General features: G+C 43.6%; 1 protein-coding gene across 1 annotated transcript in view; it reads left to right on the forward strand.

The window, feature by feature from the left end:
* Window positions 1-25,007, forward strand: part of RYR3 (ryanodine receptor 3) — a 605,631-nt gene that overhangs the window by 470,553 nt on the left and 110,071 nt on the right. Inside the window, 6 exon segments of the mRNA XM_066388565.1 lie at window positions 10,781-10,950; window positions 13,552-13,772; window positions 17,579-17,669; window positions 19,769-19,909; window positions 21,464-21,627; window positions 23,629-23,707. Of these exon segments, the coding sequence (XP_066244662.1) occupies window positions 10,781-10,950; window positions 13,552-13,772; window positions 17,579-17,669; window positions 19,769-19,909; window positions 21,464-21,627; window positions 23,629-23,707 (866 nt within the window).

The raw sequence follows: 25,007 nt of genomic DNA on the forward strand, positions 1-25,007 counted from the left end.
AGGGCCCTGATGAAGTTCCAGTTGGAGCGTTGGAGTCTCTGAGGGCATATGCCAAGAGCTAGTATTTTACCTGATCTCCTTTGGGCTTTTTTTTTTTTTTTGCCTCTTGGTACCTTAAAAGCCATGCTCAGAAGATCTCACTGAGAGGCTTGAGGGTCCCTATCTGCCTATATATCTGGAGCTATTTGGAAAAAGACAAAACAGTGTTATTAGCTGAATAAAATAAAAGAAGGTAGAAGTTTGCAGGACAAAAAAATTTGGCATCTCTTGTACATCAGCATTCAAAAGAAACTGTTTGAAGTAAAAAGCGTGAAAGGGTAGACCTGCAGGAGCTCCAGGACATGACACCCCCCCTTTCTTATTATTTACAATTGAATCTTCAAGCAAATGTTGAGCACACTTTACAATATTTTGACTTCAAAGATTGCAAGAAATTCTTGACTTTGTTAACTTTTAACAAAAATAGAGTAAATGCACCTTCAAGCAACATTCCCACACTTATCAAAACACCCCCTTAATATTAATTAACAGGTACCTTAAAGAGTACATATCAAAACTAAAAAATCCCAGTGTGATCTTCATTATTCTCCTATAGTAAAAAAAATCTTTACACTTTTATTATGTAAATCTATGCTGCTTCAAGCCTTTCACTTGCGGCCTGGAGCAGCCTGGCCAAACCAGCAAGTCTTTTGGATCCAAAATGAGCGCGCTTTACTTATTCCAAACAAAATTATATTTATATAGGGAAATGAAATTATCCCCATTTTGTTTTCAATACTAGAGCCGGCACTTCCAAAACTATTATCATTATTACTCTTCATGTAAGGACTTAATTCAGGCCTTATATACAAAAACACTTAGACATTAAACAAAGACTTCACATACAATCACACAAATCAAGAGTGAAACCCGGGGTTTTAGAGATTAAACTATGGCCTGCTTGATCTTAAGTAGGGCTACCTTAATAGGAACGTAATAAGAATATATACTAAACAGAGATCTCTCTCAAAAAATCTCAAGATGGCCGTATGAGATTTCTGTTCAGCAATACCCAAATCAGGCCCCCCTTTTGCCCTCTTTTCAAGCAATGGAGCAGGAAAATAAAATGATCTAAAACATTAAAAAAAATTAGATAATAATAATTGAGAAAGGGAAGAGAGCATAGTAAAATAAGCCTCATACAATTGCTCTTGTGAAGCGACACCATCTAGAATCATGGTGTCTCACCATTCAGGGATCTACCGAGGAGCTTCAGCAGACCTAGGAAAAACACACACATATCCTCGGCCCCATAAGAGAACAGGGTCTGGCCCTTGCTAGATTCCTGTGAGCAGGTCCCTCCATCGCACTTCAGGGAAGGCTTTCCTTGCAGGGTTCCAGAGTCTCTCTGCTGCTGAATGACCCTGTACATCAGTATTCAAAAAACTTAAAGTAAAAAGAGCATGACAAAGAAGATTTGCAGAAGTTTCCTAATACTTAAGTTGCTATTTGGCTCCTAACTCTGAACACACCTCACAATGCACTATCCAAATCATTAAGTCTTAAGGATCTACATTCTATTCTATTTAAATTTAAATGAGCACTCCTTACAAGTTCTAAAAACATTTTATTTTTTCTAAATATTAGAGCCAGCATTTCCAATTTTTGCATGCAAAAAAACTTAATTCAGGCCTTAAAAACAGACACATTTTGACAACATTAAACAAAGACTAAACAGAAACAAGAATCAGATGAACCAGACAAACCAGAGAGAAACCCGGGATTTCAGAGCACATCCAGATTAGAAAGATGCCTGCCTGATATTAGCCAGGGCATTTTCTGTCAGAGGGACTGAAGGATGTGACTAAACAAAATCTCCCTGAGAAAATTTGTTCTCGGCAGCTGCTGGGATATTTCCTATAGTCAGATCCAACACAGGTCCCCTGCCTCAACCTCCAGGCAAAGAACAAGAAAGAAACAAAATGATAGCTCAGAAGATTGTAGCCAAAACATTAAAGAAAATCAGATCAGAACAGGAAAAGCTGTAACTTTCCTAATACCTGAATCTCCTATCCATTCTCAAATTCTATAGTTGCTGTAACCGGCGGCTCAGGTTGGCTATGCTGAGATTTTTCTCCTACCTCAACAGCCCCTTCATGAAAGTCCAACTTCCACAGCAAATAATTACCCCTGGAGAGACAAGCACAAGCAATCGCCTTCCAGTCATTTGGGGGAAGAGCCTTTGCCCTAATAGTATATAATAAACCTAGTGAAAAAGGGGCAGTAGGCCCATACTGAACACAAGCAAGTTTAAGCTCTTTCAGAGTTCTAAAAGGTACAGGTTCATGTTCTCGCACTAGTCTCCCTGTATCATCCTGTCTTTCTACAACAGGAAAATGGGTAAAGCCATCATTTATTGTTTCCCCTACATTTCGAGCCTGGTCTATAGATTGTTGGAGAGGGGATTTCCCAGATTTTGAGCTATAGACTATGGAATCAGCCCGATAAAGGAACGGAGGAGCAGAGGGTTGAATGTAGGAAGGAGCTGAGGGCAGCGGAGGCCCCACGGCTAAGGCAGCCATAGCCACGGATTTTTCATCCCCCCTGTCATCCTCAGACTTCAAGTTGTCCTCATATTCACATCCCTCTGTTTCCGGCTTACCCTGATACTCTTCAGACAATGATTTGTCTTCATACAGAAACATTTTTACAAAAAGGTCCCTTATTTTTTACCCTATCTGTCCCATATTCTTTTACTCCCAATTACACTTTCCCCCAAAACTTTCTTTACTCACTATGCGCACTTCACTTTGGGGAGTTCCATCACCTTCCTTCAGTTTTAGTTTCCTTGTACTCAAGTCATCTATTCGGGCGCCACTTGCCACAGACCAGCGCGGCTCCAAATAACGGTGCGAAATTGAGGAAACACACTTGTCAAAACAAAACCGATGGGACCGGGAGGACTCTTCAAACTGCCTGGCAGTATCTGAGTGCCTCACAGCCCCAGTTCGCTTTATTATATAGACCTATGCAAATCAAGGACCCTGATACAAAGTTGCACATCAAAGGCTAAGACAGGAACTCTCCCAAGACAAAAACAGGATACATTAGTGAAATTTACAAACATCTGAAACAAACAGAGTCAGAGGAAGGGCATGTATATTGCTTTCTGCAACCCAAGGAAGGAAGTGGAGTGGGTGCAAATACTCAGCATCAAAGCCAAATATGGAGATAGAGAGGGGAGAACTTAGCCTTTTGCTAAGCCTCCAATCTATAATGGCTTTTTGCCATTAATGGTCCACAACATGAGGTGATACCATATGATGTGCATTTCCCTGACAATTAGTAGTGTCAAATACCTTTTTGTGTACCTGTGAGTAATTTTTGTGTCTTCTTGGAAAATTGTCCATTCAGGTCTTTTGCCCATTTTAAAATCAGATTATTTGCTTTTATGCTTTTGTGTTGTATGAGTTCCTTATATTTTTTGTATATTTGCTCCTTGTCAGATATGTGGTATGTGGCCTGCAAATATTTTCTCCTATTACATAGGTTCCCTTTTCATTTTGTTCATTGTTCCTTTTGCTACATAGAAGACTTTTTTTATTTTGATGGAGTCCACCTGTCAATTTTTGCTTTTATTGCTCATACTTTTGGTGTTATAGCCAAAGAACCATAGCCAAGATTTATGTTAAGAAGCATAAGCCTAAGGTAGAAGTTTTATGTTTCAGGTCTTAAGTATCCTTAATACATTTTGAGTTAATTTTTGTGAATAGTGTAAGATAGGTGTTAATTTTATTCTTTTGTATGTGAATATCAGTTTTTCCAACAATATTTATTGAAGAGACTATCCTTTCTCCATTGAGTATTTTTGGCTCCCTTGTCAAATATTTCTTGTGTGTACCTATATGGATTTACTTTGGGCTCTGAATTCTTTTCCATCGATCTACAGATCAATCAACAGCCCAGTTTGGGGTTTAGGCCCCACCTTCTGGGGGGGAATTCCCCTGTAGCTGAGATATCCCTCCAGAACCTCAGCCCCCACTTGTAGGAGTGGAACCAGCCCTTTCCACATCTCTGTCCTTTCTACCAGCCTCAATGTGGCTTCTGTGAATCCTAGGTTATAAGATTCCTCTTCAGTTAGTCTTGAATTGGTTATTCAATATGAGTGTTCTTAAATTTAGTTGTAATTTCTTTTTGGTCTTAGGGAGAGGTGAGTGTAACATCCACCTACTCTGCTGCCATTTTGGATCCCAGAGTCAGGATTTCTTTCCACTTATTTATGTCTTTTTAAACTTTTTTACCAACTTCTTATAGTTTTTGATGCATAAATATTTCACTTCTTTAGTTAAGTTTATTTCTAAATATTTTATTGGTTTTGATGCTTTTGTAAATATGAATTTCTTTCTTTTTCAGATAGTTTAATGTTAGAGTATAGAAACACAACTGATTTTTGTATGTTGGTTTTGAATCCTGAGACTTGACTGAATTTGCTTATTTTTTCTAACAATTTCTGGTGGAGACTTTAGGATTTTCTATATACAAGATCATGGCATCATCAAACAGAAAATTTTACATTTTACTTTTAACTTGGGTGCCTTTTATTTTTCTTTCTTACCTAATTCCTCTGACTAGAATTTCCAGTACTGTTGTAGAATAAGAATGGTAATGGTGAGCACCCGTGTCTTGACCCTGATCTTAGAGGGAAGCTTTCAGTCTTTCAACATTGAGAATATTAATTATGGTTTTGTCTATATGGCCTGTATTGTGTTGAAGTATGTTTCTTCTATATGCAATTTGTTTAGAGTTTTTATCATGAAAAGATGTTGAATTTTGTCAATGCTTTTTTTGTAACTGTTTAAATTATCACGATTTTTCTCTTTTTTTCTATTAACTGATATATCACATTTATTAAACTGTGTATATTAAAACATCTTCACATCCCAGAGATGATTCCCACTTGAACATGATGCAGCATCCTTTTAATGTGCTGTTGAATTTAGTATGCTAGGATTTTGTTAAGTTTTATATATACAGCTGACCCTTGAATAAGACAAATTTGAACTCCCCAGATCTAGTTATACATGGATTTTTTCAATAAATATGTAGTTGATTCTCTGTATCCATAGGTTTCACATCCACAGATTCAACCAACCAGAGATCAAAGACTGTATTTTTTAATCCACAATTGGAAATCCATGGATGGTGAGGGCTGATTGTATGCGTTCTTATACAGCACTGTATATAAGGGACTTGAGATTATGCAGATTTTGGTATACTTACGTCCCTTATATCCATGGGGGATCTTGGAACCAATTTCCTGCAAACACCGAGAAACAACTTTAGTTAAGGTTTGAGAAAATCAAAAGTTACATGTGAATTTTCAACTGCCTGGAGGTATCAGCATTCCTACTCCCTGCATTATTCAGAATCAACTGTATATTCATCAGGAATGTTGGCCTGTAGTTTTCTTTTTATGTAGTGTCTTTCCTGGCTCTGGTATCAGGGTAATGTTGGCCTCATAAATGAGATTGGAAGTGTTCCCTCCTCTTCAATTTTTTGAAAGACTTTGGGAAAGATTGATATGAATTCTTTAAATATTTGTTGGAATTTACTCATGAAGTTGTCTGGTTCTAGCCTTTTTGTTTTTGGAGGTTTTACATTACTGATTTAATCTCCTGACTGACTTATTATTGGTCTATTCAGATTTTCTATTTATTCATAATTCATTTTCACTAAGCTGTATGTTGCTAGGAATTTATCAATTTCTTCTAGGTTGTCCAATTTGTTAGCAAACAATTGTTCAGGTAGTCTCTTATGATCCTTTGTATTTGTGTGCTATCAGTTCAATGTCTCTTTTTTCGTTTATAATTTTACTTATTGAGTTGTCTTTTAGTAAATCTAGTTAAGGCCTGTCAATTTTGTTTATCTTTTCAAAAATATCAGTAATTACTTTTGTTGATCATTTTTATTGTTTTTATATTCTGTATTTTATTTTTTTCTGTTCTGGTCTTTACTTCCTTCTTTATAGTATTTTTTACCTGACTATACATTTAACTTTACCAGTAGTTTATTGTATATTTTCATATGTTTTTGTTATTAATTAGCATCCTTTCATTTCAGCATAAAGAATATCTTTCAGCATTTCTTGTAAGGGAGGTCTAGTGATGATGATTTCCCTTAGCTTTTGTATGTTTGGAAAAATATTTGTCTTGCCTTGATTTCTGAAAGACAACTCTGTTGGTGCAAGTATTCTTGGTTGGCAATTTTTTCCTTTCATCTCTTTGATTGTATCATCCCTCTCCTCCTGGCCTGCATGTTTGTGCTGAAAAATCTGTTGAGAGTCTTATAGGGGAATCCCTTGTATGAGAAATTATTTTTCTCTTGCTCATTTTAAAATTATTTTTTTGTCTTTGATTTTAGACAGTTTTATTACAATGTACCTTGGAGAAGATCATTTGGGATTAAAATTTAGAGGTAACCTATTACCTTCATGAATCTGGATGTCCATAAATCTCTACAGGGTTGAGTAGTTCTCAGTGGTTATTTTTTTAAGCTTTCTGTCTGTTTTCCCTCTGGGACTCCAATGATGTATAGATTGTTTCTCTTGATGGTGTCCCATCAATCCACTAGTCTTTCTTCATTCCTTTTTATTTATTTTTTTGTTGTTGTGATTGTTGTTCCTCTTACTGGATAATTTCAAATGGTCTTTCTTTGACTTTGCTGATTTTTCTCCTTATTCCAGTGTTCTGTTCACATGTTCCACTGGATTGTTCCAATCAGTCATTATTTTCTTTGTACACTCGGGAACAGCCTCCCATTGAGGCTTTTATTGCCAGGCTTGTGGATTCAGATTCTGCAGCTGTGGGAGTGAATCCTGACAGCCAGGGCCCCTACAGTTGTTTGTACTGTAGAGTTGCTTGTACATCATAAAAACACTCCAAAATTTGTTTGTTTTTACATTTTTATATTTTCTATCTCTTGTTGAACTTATTTTGTTTTTCTGATTTCATTAAATTGCTTTTCTGTATTCTCTTGTAGTTCTTTGAGTGTTTTAAAAATAATTATTTGGAATTGTCAGGCAATTCATGTATCTTTATTTCTTTAGTGTTATTTCTTTAGTGTTAGTTCCTAGAAGTTTACTGTGCCCCCCTTGTGGTGTCATGTTTTCTTATTTTTTAAAATAAGTATAGCCTTGTATAGGTATCTGCACAATTGGAGAAGCAATCGTCTCCTCCAGACATTATGTACTGACTTTGGTAAGGAAAGACCTTCACCTGTGAGTGACACATATTGGAATATGCTGTGACCCCAGGTCTAGTGAAGCAAGGTGCCAAGGGCAGAAGTGTATAGCATCTTTGGTCCTGTGGGGAGGGGTGATGTCAGCTCAGGGCTACTGGGGTTCACAACATTGACAACTGTGTGGTCCTTGCCAAGAGCTTCCAGGATCCTCAGTGTCTATCAGAACTTACTGGACTTCCAGGTCTAGCAACTAGGAACTAGAGCAGGCAGTGGTGGTGGTCAGAGCCAGGTAGGCATAGAATCAGCTGCAGAGACAAGCTACAGGTGCCTGTGTAGTGGCACAGGCCAGTTGCATATACACACATAGTGACAATGGCCAAGGCCAGCAGCAAGAACAAGTGCCACCTATAGGTGCCTAGCAACTCTGGGGTCCCTGACTGTCAGCATCCATCCATTCCTGTGGCTTCAGAGTCTTGACACAGGTGCACAGCAGTGGAGGCCAATGACAAGGCTGGCCAGTGGTGTACAAGTTCACCATTAAAGGTGCTAACTACAGGTGAGTCCAGCAGTGCAGGCCACTGATAGGAAACAGGGTCAGAGCGGGGCCCACAAGCAGCTGTAGGGGCCCTGGCTGTCAGTATTCACTCCCACGGCTGCAGGATCTCAATCCACCAGCATGGCAATAAAAGCCTGCAATGGGAGGCTGTTCCCGAGTGTACACCTAGTGATGGGTATCCACTGCATCCTGAACTTACACTGCTGCAGAGGCTTCCAGTGCAGATGCTGGGTTCCAGCAGTGAGGAGATGGGAATGGAGAATTCTCAGGCATCTGGACATCTGTGAACATGAAAAATCTGTGAAATCTGCCAGGGTTTTGCAGTGGCTCTGCTAGTGTTGGTGTCTTTGGTGGCAAGAGCTGCTGAGGTTCTCTGCAGAGCAGGTCACCAGGAACCTGGATTGACTGTATAGTTGATCCAGGTAGCCCCTTCCCTTCTTTCTTATTCTCAGTCATCTCTAGACATCTCAGCTTTGCCGGTATCTCATGGGATGAAAGCAGAGTGGGTCCGTGATGTAATGCCCCAAAGGCTGGAGGAGCTGATCGCTCACCTGCTGTCCCTTTTCCAGCAGGGGAACTCTTTATAGCTGAGCAGTCCCCTCCTGACACTGAGCAGTGCTGGCCTGGGGCATGGATGATGCAGGCAAGATAAAGCTGTTTTCCTTCTCTTTTTGTAGGGTTCTTCTCAGGTGTTTTGTTCCACTGTGTTGCTGACGTTTCTTAAGTGAACTCCTGAGCTCACCAAATACTATTTCTGTTCTTGGGTAGCTGTTTAATTGTTGATATTTGTGAGGTACAGAAACTGGGCTCTCCTACTTCTTGATCATGGTAATATCACTCTCGAAAATATCACATTTCCCTGGAAATGCTGAGGTCGCTGGTTCAAAACCCTGGGATTGCCTGGTCAAGGCACATATGGGAGTTGATGCTTCCTGCTCCTCCTTTCTGTCTGTCTGTCTGTCTGTCTGTCTCTATCTCCTCTCTAAAATTAATAAAAAGAAAATATCACATTTCTATAAAACTTTCCTCAGATAATAAGTATAATAAAGAAAATAAGTATTGTCCCTGGCCAGTGGCTCAGTGGCTAGAGCATCAACAAAACGTATGATTGTCCTGGGTTCAATTCCTTGTCAGGGCACACAGAAGTGACCATCTGTTTCTCTCCTTTATTCTCCCCCTCTCTCCCCCCTTCTCTCTCCCCTCCTCTCCATTCTTCTCTCCCCCCCTTCTCTCCCTTTTCCCCTCTCACAGCCAGTGGTTATATTGGTTTGAGCATGGCCCCAGGGCTGAGGATAGCTCCATTGGAGTTCATTAGCCTCAGATGCTAAAAATAGCTTGGTACTTGAGCATCAGCCCTAGATGGGTTTGCCAAGTAGGATCCTGGTCGGGGCACATGTGGGAGTCTGCCTCACTATCTCCCCTCCTCTCACCTTGAAGGGAAGAAGGAAGGAAGGAAGGAAGGAAGGAAGGAAGGAAGGAAGGAAGGAAGGAAGGAAGGAAGGAAGGAAGGAAGGAAGGAAGGAAGGAAGGAGAGAGGGAGGGAGGGAGGGAGGGAGGGAGGAAGGAAGGAAGGAAGGAAGGAAGGAAGGAAGGAAGGAAGGAAGGAAGGAAGGAAGGAAGAAAGGAAGGAAGGAATAGAGGGAGGGAGGGAGGGGCAGACAGAGGGAGGGAAGGAAGGAGGGAGGGAGAAAGGGAGGAAAGACAGGAAGGAAGGAAGATAGGAAAGAATATAAGTGTTGAACTCAGTGTTTTCCAACACTTACTGATACACCATAAAAATAAAGTTCTTTAGCACACCAGGTTAATTCAGCCTCGGCTGTTCAGGTCTAGCTCCCCCTAGTGCTCAGGAGAGGAGAGGCAGGCACCTTCCAGTCGGTAAAGTCCTTTCCCTCTTGAGTCTCCCAGTACCCTACAATGCTCACTGGGCTAAATAAGTTTCTTGGCTGGGTAGCGCTAAATCTTTGTGCTCTCAAGGTGCCTTATGAAGTACAGTATTTAAATATTCTTTGATTATGGATTGATCATTTAGGGGCTGTCTTTCCTAGTTTTTTATGTTAAAAAAATAGTAAGAGGAAGACTATTTTTCCTTTTTATCCTCTTTCAAAATCCTGTCTTTATTCTCTAAGTCAAGCAATTATTATTTTCTTTATGGTATTCCCCACTTCATCTTTGAACCTCTTCATTAGGATAAAGTTAAAATTCTTGGATGATCTGATCTAACTTTTATCTAAATCAGTTAATAGTTTTAAAATACAGAAAGATTTCTTCAGTTTTGTGCTATTAACGATGTAATAGCTATAGACATGGCACACATATTGTGCCTTATATTTTCTCCCTCTGTTTATTTTTCTTTAATTTTTACTTATTGATATTTAGAAAGAGCAAGGAAGGAAGAGAGAGAGAAACATCAATTTGTTGTTCCACCCCTTCATGCACTGTTGTGTGTGCCCTGGCCGAAGCCTGAACCCACAGCCTTGGCGCATCAGGGTAATGTTGTTACAAACTGAGCTACCCAGCCAGGGCCCCTTTCCTATGTCTTCAATCAACAAAGCAGTAAATCAAGTCTTGATTCCTGGCATTTGCCCATTTCTGTGATATAAATACACTCACCACAGTCTGTTTCAAGCTACCGACATGTCATTGACATGGAGTTGGCGAGTAGCACACCATTATATTGTATTTCCAACATACAAATACAATAGATGGAAATAACCTGAAGAGAAGAATTAGGAAGTAATGAGTTTTTAGTATTGTTACCTTTTCAAATATAATTTATTGTAAATTTTATTTCTTAATAATGAGCATGTCTAACAACTGGCTCACAAAATTCCTGTAATTTTATCAGATCTTCCAAGCCAGCATAAACTGGATTCAGCACAATATTACATTGTTTCCAATATTTCTGTCACTTGTTAGGAGGACAAGCCATAGACAGACAAACTCTGTGTTGCCTTGAAGGCTGAGGAGATAGAAAAGGGGAAATGGCATTCTCTGTGTGTCTTTCAGATGGGTCTGTCAGCGAGCCGGACATGGCAGCCAACTTCTGCCCTGACCACAAAGCGCCCATGGTGCTGTTCTTGGACCGTGTTTATGGTATTAAGGATCAAACTTTTCTGCTTCACTTGCTGGAAGTTGGATTTTTACCTGACTTAAGAGCCTCTGCCTCTCTAGATACAGTAAGTGACTAAAATAAGAAAAAATGTTTTAGCCCTGGCCGGTTGGCTCAGCGGTAGAGCGTCGGCCTAGGACCCGGGTTCGATTCCCGGCCAGGGTACATAGGAGAAGCGCCCATTTGCTTCTCCACCCCTCCGCCGTGCTTTCTCTTCCCCTCCCGCAGCCGAGGCTCCATTGGAGCAAAGATGGCCCGGGCGCTGGGGATGGCTCTGTGGCCTCTGCCTCAGGCGCTGGAGTGGCTCTGGTCGCAATATGGCGACGCCCAGGATGGGCAGAGCATCGCCCCCTGGTGGGCAGAGCATCGCCCCTGGTGGGCATGCCGGGTGGATCCCGGGCGCATGCGGGAGTCTGTCTGACTGTCTCTCCCCATTTCCAGCTTCAAAAAAAAAAAAAAAAAAAAGAAAGAAAAAATGTTTTCCCCATCATTGTAAATTAGTAACATTGGATACAGAAGTGGATTTTTTAAATCTACTCACCAATATATGCTAGCAGCTTGCTTTGAGGGCTAGGAAAACAGTGGCACCAAGAAATGGAAGATCTTAATTTATTGGGCCAGAGATTTAGGTGTATGTAAATTTGACCTCAAATAGTCAATCTAGTTCCCTCTATTCCAAAGTCTCTCAACATGAGCACTGCTTGTTATGGGAAGGGGGGCATCCTATGAATTGTAGGAGGTTTAGCAGCATCCTGGCTTCTCCCCTCCGCCACCCCAAACCAGTTCTAGATTCCACCAAATGCGTCCTATAGGACAAAATCACCCTCCTGTGAGAAGTATGGCTCTATTGCTTATGAAAAAGGCTGGCTGGCAGCATTAGAGGCTGGAAATGCTCTCCCCTCTCACTCCCTAAGTTTAATGCCCTGACCATCAGGCAGGATAGTCTGAAGCTACAGAGTTAGGGCAAGGGGCCACAGGTGAATCTAAGTTTGCAAGTCAAGTGTAAGGCATAGTCACGCAATATCAAGGGGCATCAAGACAGGAGGCCCCAGGAGTTAAAGAGCATGTCTAACAACTGGCTCACAAAATTCCTGTAATTTTAACAATCAGATCTTGGACCCCTGATGCCCCAAGTCAGGACAAAGCAGAGACACCGTGCACCATGAGTACAGGGTCTGAGGAGAAAAGACAAATTAAATCAGCTTAAGAACATTTTGCCAGTTTAGGGTTGTTTTTAAAGTGTCAGAAATATGTTGTTCTAATCAGACATCAGGTTTCTCAATGGCTCCACCTGTTGTCCAACAGAGATAGCAGCCTAAAGTCTGTGATGGATGTCAGACAGCCAGTACCTTAACTGGAATGGACTGCGTTTGAATGGGTTACTGAGACATGGATGGGGTTATCAGGAAACGGAAAGCAGTACAATCCCCAATCTGAATGAGAGCTCCAGCTCTGCCTCTGGCTTGGAATTAAGAAATGGTATATCCATGAAGGAGTTCGGGGCATGTGATCCTTTTAAATAATTAAAACAGTGCTCCCACAGCGTCTTTTATTTTCAGCTTTTCTATAAACTCCTTGGTTCAAAATATAGTTTTTTCAACTTGTGGAATATCCATAAGGTTCCTGATCAAAGCATTTAATTTTTTTATAGATCAATTAAATAGTAAATGCTATTCTAGCATTGAGTGTCCAAATCACATGCTTGTCTAAGCACCATCTACAAAAGAAGTTTTACATTCAGTTCCTCAGCACACATTTTATGCATTATCTTCTGAAAATTTTTAAGCTACTGTAATAAAAGCACTGACCTTCCATATTTTAATTACTGTGTAAAAGTGATAAATATGAGAGATTAGCTATGTCTTTCAGTATGATTACTGAAGCTTCTAGAAGACACATAATTACTGCAATGATCACAGAAAATAATGATAATATTTCATGTCTGTGTCTCTCAAGGTTTCTTTAAAAGTTTTGTAGTTTTCTGAGATGATAGTTAAATATGCTTGGGCTAAATTTCGTGACACTAAGTGGGCCTCCCTTGAATCCGGCCTGTCTAAATGAACCAGAGAGAACATGGTGAGTGAGAAGTACAGCAGCTGTAGAGAGGGTCCTGCATTTCCCTTCCTTGGACACGCATTCCCATGCAGAGTGAGGTCTGCCCTCGTGCCTCCTGTCAGACGGTGGACTGTCCATGATGCTCACACATTAAGAGATGAGCATCAGAGCTCCTCCACTTTCTCTGCAAAACCAGTGAGTTTGAGAGGTTGGCCTTTACGCATTCACTAATCTCACAATAACAAGAGGACAACCTGTAAGTCTTAGGACAACCTAAGGTGACAGGAAAGAAGAGCTAAAATGAGAATAATAATGTAGTTAAACTTTACAAGCATCAAGGATGTTGGCTTAGACTGGCTGTCGCCTGATTTTAATAGTTCAGAATTTTTTGAGGGGAACAGGTGTTTGCAGATCATTTGGAATGTTAGGGGCAGCCAGCCTTTGCTTTTCTTCTGTTTATTTTTTCTTTTAACAGGATTTTTTTCTTTGTCCGGGTGAAACAGGGGTACATGTGAGCGTCCCTACACTGCTAAATGGGCGCTCAGTACACGGGGTGAGCCTTGCTCTCCTTCCCGGGGAGACTAACCAGTGTCCCAATGCCCCCCGCTCACAGGTTTCCCTGAGCACCACGGAGGCTGCACTGGCGCTGAATCGGTACACCTGTTCTGCGATGCTCCCGCTCCTCACAAGATGCGCCCCTCTCTTTGCCGGAACAGAACACTACCCCTCTTTGATCGACTCTACACTACAGACCATATACAGGCTTTCCAAGGGACGCTCCCTCACCAAAGCACAGAGGGACACCATAGAAGAATGTTTGCTTGCCATTTGCAAGTAAGTACCCCCTCCCGTGTTTTTCAGCTCTTTGTCTACATCCGTGGCAGCTGCATTTAGTTGTGTGATTCATCTAAAACCAGGGGTCCCCAAACTACGGCCCCGCGGGCCACATGCGGCCCCCTGAGGCCATTTATCCGGCCCCCACCGCACTTCCCCACCTCTTTCATTGGTGGTCAGTGAGAGGAGCATAGTTCCCATTGAAATACTGGTCAGTTTGTTGATTTAAATTTACTTGTTCTTTATTTTAAATGTTATATTTGTTCCCGTTTTGTTTTTTTACTTTAAAATAAGGTATGTGCAGTGTGCATAGGGATTTGTTCATAGTTTTTTTTATAGTCCGGCCCTCCAATGGTCTGAGGGACAGTGAACTGGCCCCCTGTGTAAAAAGTTTGGGGACCCCTGATCTAAACACTGGTGAATCCCGCCTGAGGAAGCTTCCAGGCCTTTGCCACACACCAGCCCTCCCCTCGAACATCTCCTCTGAGGATGTGCTGGGTCCCCCCCCCCCCCGTAGGCTCCTTCTGATCCCTGGGGTGGGGCACAGTCCAGCTCCAGCCCTTACAGTTGGTAGACCAGGAGGTGAGACCATCTTCCAGGCCTGAAGTATTCAGATTGAGAGCTAATGTTTTAGTTCCTAACTCAGGGCCAGAAGCAGGCTTTTCCCCTCTATGGGAGTGAACCTTTACACAGAGGCCAGACTCTAAGGGTGTGAACTGAAGCCACCCACCTGTAGACCTCAGAGACTGGGGGCAAAGGGAAGAAGGAAGCTGCAGTCCCAGTGAGGAAGTAGAGGCAGTAGTTTTCACCACTGCACATAGGCCTCAGGGCCACCAAGGCAGAGGGTGAAGTTACCCCAAGAGCCTTTGGTGGCCAGGAATCTATGTCTGGTCTGGTAGGGTCCAGGAAAGAGGGCTTTGCCAACGGCAGATCTCAGCAGCTGGTCCAGGACCAGGCTCTCCTGCGTTAAGCCAGTTTTTCCACCTCAACTGCATGTTAGAATCACCTGGGGAAATACTAGGTTAATACCCCAGTGCCCGGCTCACACTTCTGCCCCGGAAACCCAGCCTTTCAGGATGAGACCCAGACCTCTGGGTTTTCAGGCCTCTAGGTGATTCCATAATGCAGCCCAGGCTGAGAACCTGGAGACAGAACCACCAGACCAGCTGGGATGATCTTGATTCTTATTGAATCAGCTGTTTCCTAATCACAGGAAAGGTGACTCTGTATTGAGGGGCTAGGGCTACCTAGAAAAAAACAGTTGATTGGTCCTTTAAGAACATCAAACTAAGAGGCAATCTTACGCTTATATTTCAAATATAATAATGATCCTTACATTTAAAGTGTTTATTAAAATTACATTATATCTCTCTGAGCTCCTCCAGCAAAACCAGAGCTATACTCTGACACTATTTCATTCATTCCAATATTATTATAACTTGCAGAAAATTTAAATTTATCAGAAATGTTTTGGCCTGACCTGTGGTAGCACAGTGGATTATGCACTGACCTGGAATGCTGAGGTCACCAGTTTGAAGCCCCGAGCTTGCCCGGTCCAGGCACATGAGAGAAGCAACTATGAATTTATGCTTCCCACTCCTCCCCAATCCCCCATCCCCTCTCTCTCTCTCTCTCTCTTTCTCTCTCTCCCCCCCCTTCCCTTCTTCCTCCTCCCCACCCCCCATCCCTCTCCTCTATCTAAAATCAATAAATTTTTTTAAATCTTATTTTTTAATGTTTGGTCTTGAAAGAGAGAAAGCCGGGTGGATGCACTTATAGGCCTCTGGGAATCGACAGGGTCCTGGGGTGTCCACTCCTCCACCTCTGAAGGAAGAAATATGGCCCCATTACTTGTGTAGATGAGTCTCTACTTTTCTTCTCAGTGGGGGCAAGGGAATAAGTAATGAGTTTGCACACAGAGAAATCCTATCAGCATTGATGCTCTGATTGGCCGGGAACTGCGTCAGGAGCAGCTGCAGATCCTGCGCTGTCTTTTGCTAGCTCTGAGCTCAGCAGGTGTGTTAGGAACCAGACCAGTCAAGGAGCTGTGTCTCCCAGATAAGCTATTTCCTGGTATCACAGTCATGTTGGTGAGACTGACATTAGCTGAAAATACTTTTCAAGAATTAGACCTTGGGGAAATTAGAACTTTGCATCAAACTAAAAATGTAGCTAACAGCCCTATTCCTGCACTTGGAGGAGCTTCCACGCCCTCCTCTCAGCTGTAGAGCTCTAGGTATAGCGGACGAACTGGTATTTGACTAGCTACGTCATTATCTATTTTTAATAGGTCAGAAATTAATCGAGTTGGAGATTTTTTTCATGGGGGAATATTACCAATAAGCTAAAAAATAATGTGAAAAGTTGATAAATTTTACATTATGGTTCCTGGAATCAGCAGCAAAGCTATTTATTTGCCATATTGTTTGACTGACCCTTTTCACTCCAGGACTTTTTATTACAAAAAAGTCTGTCCTTGTTGTAGACGCCTGCAAGGGTTTCTTTCTCAGCATTCCAACACCCAGTGTGATGAACTTCACCTCCCAGGTTCTGCAGGCATCTGCGGGGAGAAGTCCGTGGGTCCAGGGGCCCAACGGACACTGACCAGACTGTGCGTATTGCACACCTGTCCTTTCCTCTGGAGAGATTCCTGAAACTCCAGGAGATTTTTTAAAAGTTTGGCAATCTAATTTGCGACAATTTGGAGGGACCTCGAAGGCATTATTCTGCTGAGTAAAATTAGAGAAAGACAGATACCATAGGATTTTACTTATATGTGAAATCTAGAGAAATGAAATAAACAAACAAAGGAAACAGAAACAGACTCATACAGAGAACAGACTGGTGGCCGCCAGAGGGGAGAGGAATTGGGGGTGGGGGGCCCGGTAGAAAAGTGAGGGGAGCAAGAAGTCCAAGTCAGGAATTACAGAAGAGTCTCAGGGATGTAAAGTGCAACGTAGAGGATACAATCAGTAATATTAGGGTGCCAGGTGGGCACTAGACGTAGGGGATCACTTTTTAAGTTATGTAAATGTCTAATCACTATGTTACACACCTGAAATTACTATGATATTGTACGTCAGCTATATATAACTAAAAAATAATTTCTAATCAAAAAAATATTTAAAAGTTTGGCAATCTAAAAATAAAGGCTAAATCAGTATTCCTTATCTCTCCTTTATCACAAAACTTACCTGCACCCAGTACCAAGGCCATGAACTCTTGCATAGTTGAATAAATCATTCTCTAATTAGTGCATTTGCCTTTTAAAGGAGTGTTTTTGAGAATGGAGCCTTAACCCAAAGAAATAATTCCAGTAATGAGAATTTCAAGGATCAGGTAGTAATGCAGGGGGCCTTCAAGTTCCCTCCCGATCATACCAGTAGGTGGCCTCAGATCCCACCTGCGTGCGCTGGTCGGCTCTGGCTTCTCCCTTCACAGAGTTCAAGGGGACTCGCGGTCCTTAGAATAGAAGCACTCGCCCGTCTTTCTGTTATGTTCTTCTCACTTAATCGATGGCTATCCTTTGAATGTACATAGACCCTACAGCACCTTGTCAAATGGTGTTTGGAATTGAACCTTACTTACCTCAGTTTACTAGCCACACATCCCTCATTCTGTATTTTCAACTCTACTCTGTTTTTAAAGTGTTTTTATCATTAACCATGCTTTACCCAAGATCTTGTGTTTTAGGAGCTAATTGTTTTGAGGCTGGGTTCTAACATGTGGTTATTGCTGAGTGTTCCTTTTATTCTTTCTTTCTTGTTTCCATGCTCTCCTTCTGTGTTTCTGGTTCTGCGCGGCAGTCACCTGAGACCTTCCATGTTACAGCAGCTCCTGCGACGCCTCGTTTTCGATGTGCCCCAGCTGAATGAATACTGCAAAATGCCCCTGAAGGTAAACCCCTCTCTGGATACAGAAATACAGTCCACAGCACAGGAAACTTGGCTCGTGAGACACAATGTCTTTACCATTTGGGAAGCAAAATATATGTTAGATTTACTTAGCTGTCCTTTAAGTTGAGCGTTAACAAGATGCAACCCACAAAATCAACCCCTTCTTGAGTGTGTCTGGGTGGAAGAAAGCAGATCCTCCAGCTCCGTGAACTGCTCCAGTCTTCTGCGCTGGCTTTCCATCAGCTCTTGTGACTTAGCAGAGGGTAGTGAGGGGACTTGGTTTTGTGCTGTCCTGCCCTAATTAGGTTTTCAGAATGTTTTCAATCTCAAAAACCTTAGAAGGCCTGTGATTATGCATTTAAGTACAGAAACGAAAATGTCCCCTTTCTCTTCCGTACAGTTTTGGGCTCTTTCTTTTTTTTTGTAACATTTCCTTTTTTTTTTTTTACTTCTTTTTCTTTACTAATGAAAAAGGCCACCGAGCCTGACCTGTGGTGGCGCAGTGGATAAAGCGTCGACCTGGAAATGCTGAGGTCGCCAGTTCGAAACCCTGGGCTTGCCTGGTCAAGGCACATATGGGAGTTGATGCTTCCAGCTCCTCCCCCCCTTCTCTCTCTCTGTCTCTCCTCTCTCTCTCTCTCTCTGTCTCTCCCTCTCCTCTCTGAAATGAATAAATAAATAAAATAATTTAAAAAGTTTAAAAAAAAATGTGTTTTTTTAAAAAAAGGCCACTGAGCCTCCACCGCTGTTTCTTTTGTTTCCTCATACCTGACTTTCTCATAAATGACACTTTATCACGAGTGCTGTGCACATCTGAGCCTGGTGGGGAGAAACAGGTTAGCCCCACACAAGAGGTCAGTTTCTTTTGTCTCTTACCTTTGTGGCACCTGCAGTATTAGCATATTCAAAAGTGTCAACCATGGCCAAAAACTCTGCCTAGTGATTTTAACAGCATCTTCCCAGAAATAGTCCAAGCAATGATTTCAGGAAATATTTTACTGGGGTTAAAGAGAATTCCCAGTTCAGTCCTTTAGATCAGTCCTCTCTCTCCACGGCCAGCAGAGAGCCGTTGGCATGTGCTCTGAGATGGCACCGCCCTCCAAGGGCTCATTCGCCTCTACCCCTAACTGCCCACGGCCCCAGTTCTAATCTCAAAGATACCCTGGCTGGAAACCCTGGCTCTCACGGCTCAGCCGGACACTTCCTCAGCAGGCCTGTTGTCAGCTGGGCTCTGGCTCCCAGAGCACTCAGTGAGCTCACCTTCACCTCTAGGGCAGAGATTTTTCTTTCCTTCTTTCTTTTTCCTGTTTCTTTTTTTTTATTATCTATCACGGTGACATTGGTTAATAAAATTATACAATTCTATAACACATCATCTGCATACTATACTGTGTGTTCACCACCCCAGTTCAAGTCTCCTTCATCACCATCTGTCCCCCTCCACCCTCTTTGACCTCCCTCACGGTCCTTTCCCTCCGGCAGGCACCATACTGTTGTCTGTGTCTACGAGGGTTTTTTTTTTTTTTTAATCCCTTCACCTTCTTCATCCAGACCCCCAACCTCACTGCTCTCTTGGAGGATGTGGATCCCTCCTGCTGGGATGCAAACATGGACGGTGCACGTCTTCCCTCTGCTGGCCATATGTGGAACTACGGTGACAAAACTGGGCCATCAGAGGGCTTCAGACCCACCACGTGCTCCCCACCGTCCCCTCCCCATATCAGCATTACCCAGCAGCTTACAGATGCATAAGCAAAGGTCTCAGAAGGAATTCGTCCTCCCCCTGACTGACTGGAACAATGCACAGTGGCATTCTCTCATTTGGAGTAGAAATCGTTATCCATGTGTTAGGAACTGCTGGGGCCCAGGAGGCACACAGATTAATTAGGCCGATGCAGTTCAGGCTGCAGTCCATTAGGCAGGAGAGCAGACCATTCCCAGGGTGGTCGAGGGCCTCTCTCTAGATAACCCCACTGTTTTGAAATGTCAGTTTCACTATCCTGATGGCTGCTCGCTGTTTTCTTCTTCCCTGCGTGCTGTCAATGCCTGTGGATCTTCTGTCCGCCTCCCCGCTGGTGCCAACCTGTCCTGACCCCCCAGCTTCTGACGAGTCACTATGAGCAGTGCTGGAAGTACTACTGTCTGCCTTCAGGGTGGGGGAGCTGCGGCCTCGCTGTGGAGGAAGAGCTGCACCTGACGGAGAAACTCTTCTGGGGGATCTTCGACTCCCTCTCCCATAAGGTATGGCAGAGCTCCTCCAACGAGAGGGAGGCCCTCGGTGACCCGAGCGACTGAGAGTAACGGCCGCTCTCTGCTCAGCCTTGGCTGCGTGCTCGGAACTGCGCCAAGTACTTCACAAGCGTGTTTCCTTCATCCTTACCCCAACTCCCTGAAACAGGACCCGCTCGAACTCCCGCTTCACTGGGGATACGTCTCAGAGCGATCCAGTAACTTGCCAGACACACAAAGCCGAAACAGGGAGCGACTACCAGCGTGAATTGCAGAAACATTCCCTGGTTTCAGGCTTGCTGACACCCCCTGCCGTTCCTTCCCCCTGACGTTGTGTGGCCCATTAGCTAGTCTTCACCAGGTTCAAGCCTAGAGGAGAAGTCGTGACTTCTGCTCTGAGGCAAGATTTCCAGGGGACTTCCAGGAGAGGCTTTTCCCAGCTACTTGTTTGAGGAAGAGGTTGAGGGGAGCCAAGGGCCTGTGACCCACAGCCTGTCCATACCGTCTGACTGAAATGCAGCTCCAACTCTCAGACTGGCCTCTGCTTCCCCTGACCCAGTTTATTTAGATTTTTTGAGGTCATCAGCTTTAAATGTACAAAATGAGTAGGTCTGGTTTCCTTGTAGAAGTCCGGAACACATGTAGAGCTCGTTCACCTGCATTTAAATTGCCTTTAATCATGGGGGGTTTTGGTCTGTATGAGCAGATCAACAGCTGGCCCTAACTTCATGCTATTTGACTGAAATTCTTTCCTGGCGGGGTTTGAGAAAGCATGGACATGCTACTGAGCAGTCTGTTTATGCTATCAGCGTATGACCCATATCAGCTACCAAGGAGCCTGTCGTGGTTTCTTCTGCCCTCTCCAGTTATAGGTTGTGTCAGTTTCTATAAACCTCTATGGCAGGGGTCGGGAACCTATGGCTCGCAAGCCAGATGTGGCTCTTTTGATGGCTGCATCTGGCTCGCAGACAAATCTTTAATAAAAATAATAGTAATGTTTAAAAATATAAAACATTCTCATGTATTACAATCCATTCATTTCCTACCGCTCATGTTCATGGTTGTGGGAGGCTGGAGCCAATCACAGCTGTCCTCCGGGACAACACCAAATTTTTATTGGATAATGCGTAACATACATGGGTCGTTGTATGACTCTCACGGAATTACATTTTAAAATATGTGGCGTTCGTGGTTCTCTCAGCCAAAAAGCTTCCTGGCCCCTGCTCTATGGCAAGCAAGTTGATAGACATTTCTGGCCTAGCGGCAACCACTTTAACCATTAGACATTACTGAAATTAACTATTTAGAAGATACTGATTTCAACCTTGATGTAATATTTTTCAATTTACAGCAGATGGTGACTTGAGGGCTTTACAGACTGTCACATCATCCTCCAGGGATCCCCCAGTTCCCACCAGAACATGTCAGAATGCTCACATGGCCCCCTCATTGGTTAACCTGCACAAATGAATGCATTGTGTTTTTCTCGGCTCATCAGTGGATGCTTCTGCCGGGTGGTCATGGTTCTGGTTTCTGTCCTGACGTGGTCTTTGGTTTTCCTCACAGAAATATGACCCAGATCTTTTCCGAATGGCTCTGCCTTGTCTCAGTGCTATCGCAGGCGCCTTGCCACCAGATTATTTAGATACCAGAATCTCAACCACATTGGAGAAACAGATCTCAGTGGATGCAGATGGCAACTTTGATCCCAAGCCTATCAACACCATGAAGTGAGTCCTGACTCATCTCTGAGCGGGTTTCCTACATTGCCCAGTGGCCAGTGTTTCTCTCTCAGAAGGTAGTAAGAAATGTAAGAGTTTCTTCCTTCCCTCCTGCCAACACTGTCCATCCTCTCTCTTGACCCTGCAAGTCACATTAGGTACTAGAGTTTGTCCTCAATTCCTGAAGGGTTAATCCATCCATATCTGATTACATGCTGTGTTCACATATTCAGGGCTTTTGTTTTAGAGGGTGGAGTTAGTTTATTTATTATAAGAGGTGGATGCTCTCCATAAATGAATGTCATCAGAGGCATTGCAAGAACCACCCTGACAAATGAGGCAATTAATCTATTAATGAGTTTTTTGACAAAATCTTCACTCTTTGTGAATTAGGCCTGTAAGTTCTAATAGCATCGTATATCAAAACAACTCCATAAATAACACACAGCTGAGGCCCGACCAGGCCTCAGGGTGTGATGGCAGAACAGCGCAGGGTCCTGACCTGAGGGACTGGACTGCTCCTTGCCAGACCAGGGGCAGCTGAGGCTTCAGAATAGCCTTGAATTCCGCCTCTGGTTCTCCAGCATCTCTCACTGGCGATGACTGGGCCACGGATGAAACGCAGGCTCCTTTTTGGTTGGTGGTGATTCTGCCCCAGTGATGATTGTGTGTTGTCAGGCATTTCCAGGTGCATTTTAAACAAAGTGCTTCAAAATGGCTTTGGAATGAGCAGGGAAAGTAAGCCCCTACATGAACCCCTCGGACTTGTTTGTGGCAGTAGTTCTCAATACACGCTGTAGTCTGAGTCCTTCACTGGGGCTGTCAGCTTTGATAACGTATAAAATTCATCTTTGTGAAAATTAAGTACACAGTCCATCACTCAGAGCCTTGAGCTGAATAGGGTGGGAAACAAAATTGAGCCTGCTATAAGGAGGTAAAGGTCACAGTAAAACATCAAGGCAGCACCAAAGAGAAGGCAGGGGTTGACTTTGGACACCTTCACCTTATGAAAATATGGGTGTGCTGAAAGATGACAAAGGGTGAAATAACGAGGCAATGCTATACTCTAGCAATTGTGTGCTGATGGTGAGTGATTCCATATTAATTTGAGAGTTCTGATTTCTTCCCATGTACCTTGACACCAGTATGGTTAAGTGATATGAGTAATGGAGACTAACTGGTTAACCTGAGCAGGGCCTTATTGTAAGGAGAAGGGATCATTATCAAAACTTATTGGAAGGCTGACTAACTCAGGACAGAAACTAGGACAAATGGATGATCTTCAGGTGTCCCCATTGACTGAATCCCCTTGAAGAGTTTGCTGCCCTCATCTCACCTGAGTCAAGTGTCAAATTCCTGGAAAAATGAGTCTGAATGGTCTGGTCAGAAACCCATTCTCAGATGGTTCACGTAAGACTGTGTGCAATGCAATATTCCTTCAAGGAAGAGGGAGGTGCTACAACCAACAGAAGGGACAAAAGCTGCTACACTAACAGGAACAACAGGTGTGCACTATACTGCCAAAATTCTAGTATTTAAATGTGAGTCACTGAACCCAAAAGGTGGACAACCACTATTTTTTAAACACGTGGTCCTCTACCATTCCTGCCATTCCCAGATTGCAGCCGCGAGATGACCGGTCAGTGTCTTTGGATGAAGGGATTCTCACTGTGTAACCTAGACAGGTCTGGCCCAGGGGTCAGAGTGGTTCTGCAGTAGCCAAGAGAGCCCACAGTAGCTGGAGGGACGTCACCTATACAGCAGAGCCTCCTGCCAAGAGGTCTTCTGATTAGACCTGGGTGTGTCTGTGACCCAAAGGTAAATGCCACGCCTTCAGCTCGGGAAGCTCCCTGTGTCTGGTGTGCAGCTTCAGCGTTGGGTTAGCTGATTGACCAGATACAACTTTGGTGGCTGATTGTTGGTTCTGGCCATCTTTTCAGCACATCTGGCTGAGGAGCTTGAGGAGGTTGTAATTTGTTTTGCTTTGTTTTGTTTTTCTTCTCATTTCAGTTTCTCCTTACCTGAAAAATTGGAGTATATTGTCACCAAATATGCTGAGCATTCACATGATAAATGGGCCTGTGACAAGGTAAGGATTATCCTCCATCTGACAATTGTCAGGGAAAAAGAGCCGTCCAAGAACATTAAAAGATCCAATTCTGGAAATCTGCCTGATTTGTCTAAGTGACAGACTGGTCGTGCCGAGAGCATTCATTGTTTCTGACCAGAAAATTCCCAGGGTTGGTGGAGGTTGAAGAAATAGATGGCAGCAGCTGGAGGGGCTGCTTTTTGTATTTCTCAAAAAAAAAAAAATGATTGATTCTGTGAGTGTTCACTTCTTTCTCAACATTGCATTTCCTGGAGTTCGCACCCAAGTACTTGCTTGCGTGTGTTTGACATAAATGCTTAATGCAGGATGAAAGCTTCTATTATATTATTTCTTCTTTTTTTCTTTTTGGAAAAGGGGAAATGAAGTTGAAAGACTTACTCTTGCATTTTGCCATGAACTTAGACTTATTCTAGGGAAGGCAGACACACATCTTCCTAAGGCAGCGGTATAAGTCCCAGACACTCCCTTATTAATAAGCCTGTCCATCTGCTGTTTAAAATTCCTCACCACACGAGGTCAGCCTGCTTAATAAGTTTAATTGCCCTGTCGGCCCTTTCACGCTGGCAGGCAGAGGGGGAGGAATGTGCCAAAGACAGCCAGGACTTCTGCGGGCACTCAGTGAAGGATTGGGGCCGTCACTCAGCTGCAGCTGCAGCAGGGACAGCGAGCCAGGTGCACAGCGAGGCCGCAGAACCCACCTCCATGCAGAGCACCTGGGGAGGGGATGCCTGGCTCCCTGCTCAGCCTCTGCATTGGTCTGTGCTCAGCTCTTAGTCTTTCCTGGTCCCTGTTGTGAACCAATGATCACAGCAATCACTGTCACTGTGGAACAGGCTCATACCTCACAATTTTTTTTTTTTTTTTTTTTTCCCATTTCTGAAGCTGGAAACGGGGAGAGACAGTCAGACAGACTCCCGCATGCGCCCGACCGGGATCCACCCGGCACGCCCACCAGGGGCGATGCTCTGCCCACCAGGGGGCGATGCTCTGCCCATCCTGGGCGTCGCCATATTGCGAGCAGAGCCACTCTAGCGCCTGAGGCAGAGGCCAAGGAGCCATCCCCAGCGCCCGGGCCATCTTTGCTCCAATGGAGCCTCGGCTGCGGGAGGGGAAGAGAGAGACAGAGAGGAAAGCGCGGCAGAGGGGTGGAGAAGCAAATGGGCGCTTCTCCTGTGTGCCCTGGCCGGGAATCGAACCCGGGTCCTCCGCACGCTAGGCCGACGCTCTACCGCTGAGCCAACCGGCCAGGGCCTCATACCTCACCATTTGAGAGCAGGGG

This window comes from Saccopteryx leptura, chromosome 6, assembly GCF_036850995.1.
Source record: "Saccopteryx leptura isolate mSacLep1 chromosome 6, mSacLep1_pri_phased_curated, whole genome shotgun sequence".
NCBI classification, from domain to species: domain Eukaryota; kingdom Metazoa; phylum Chordata; class Mammalia; order Chiroptera; family Emballonuridae; genus Saccopteryx; species Saccopteryx leptura.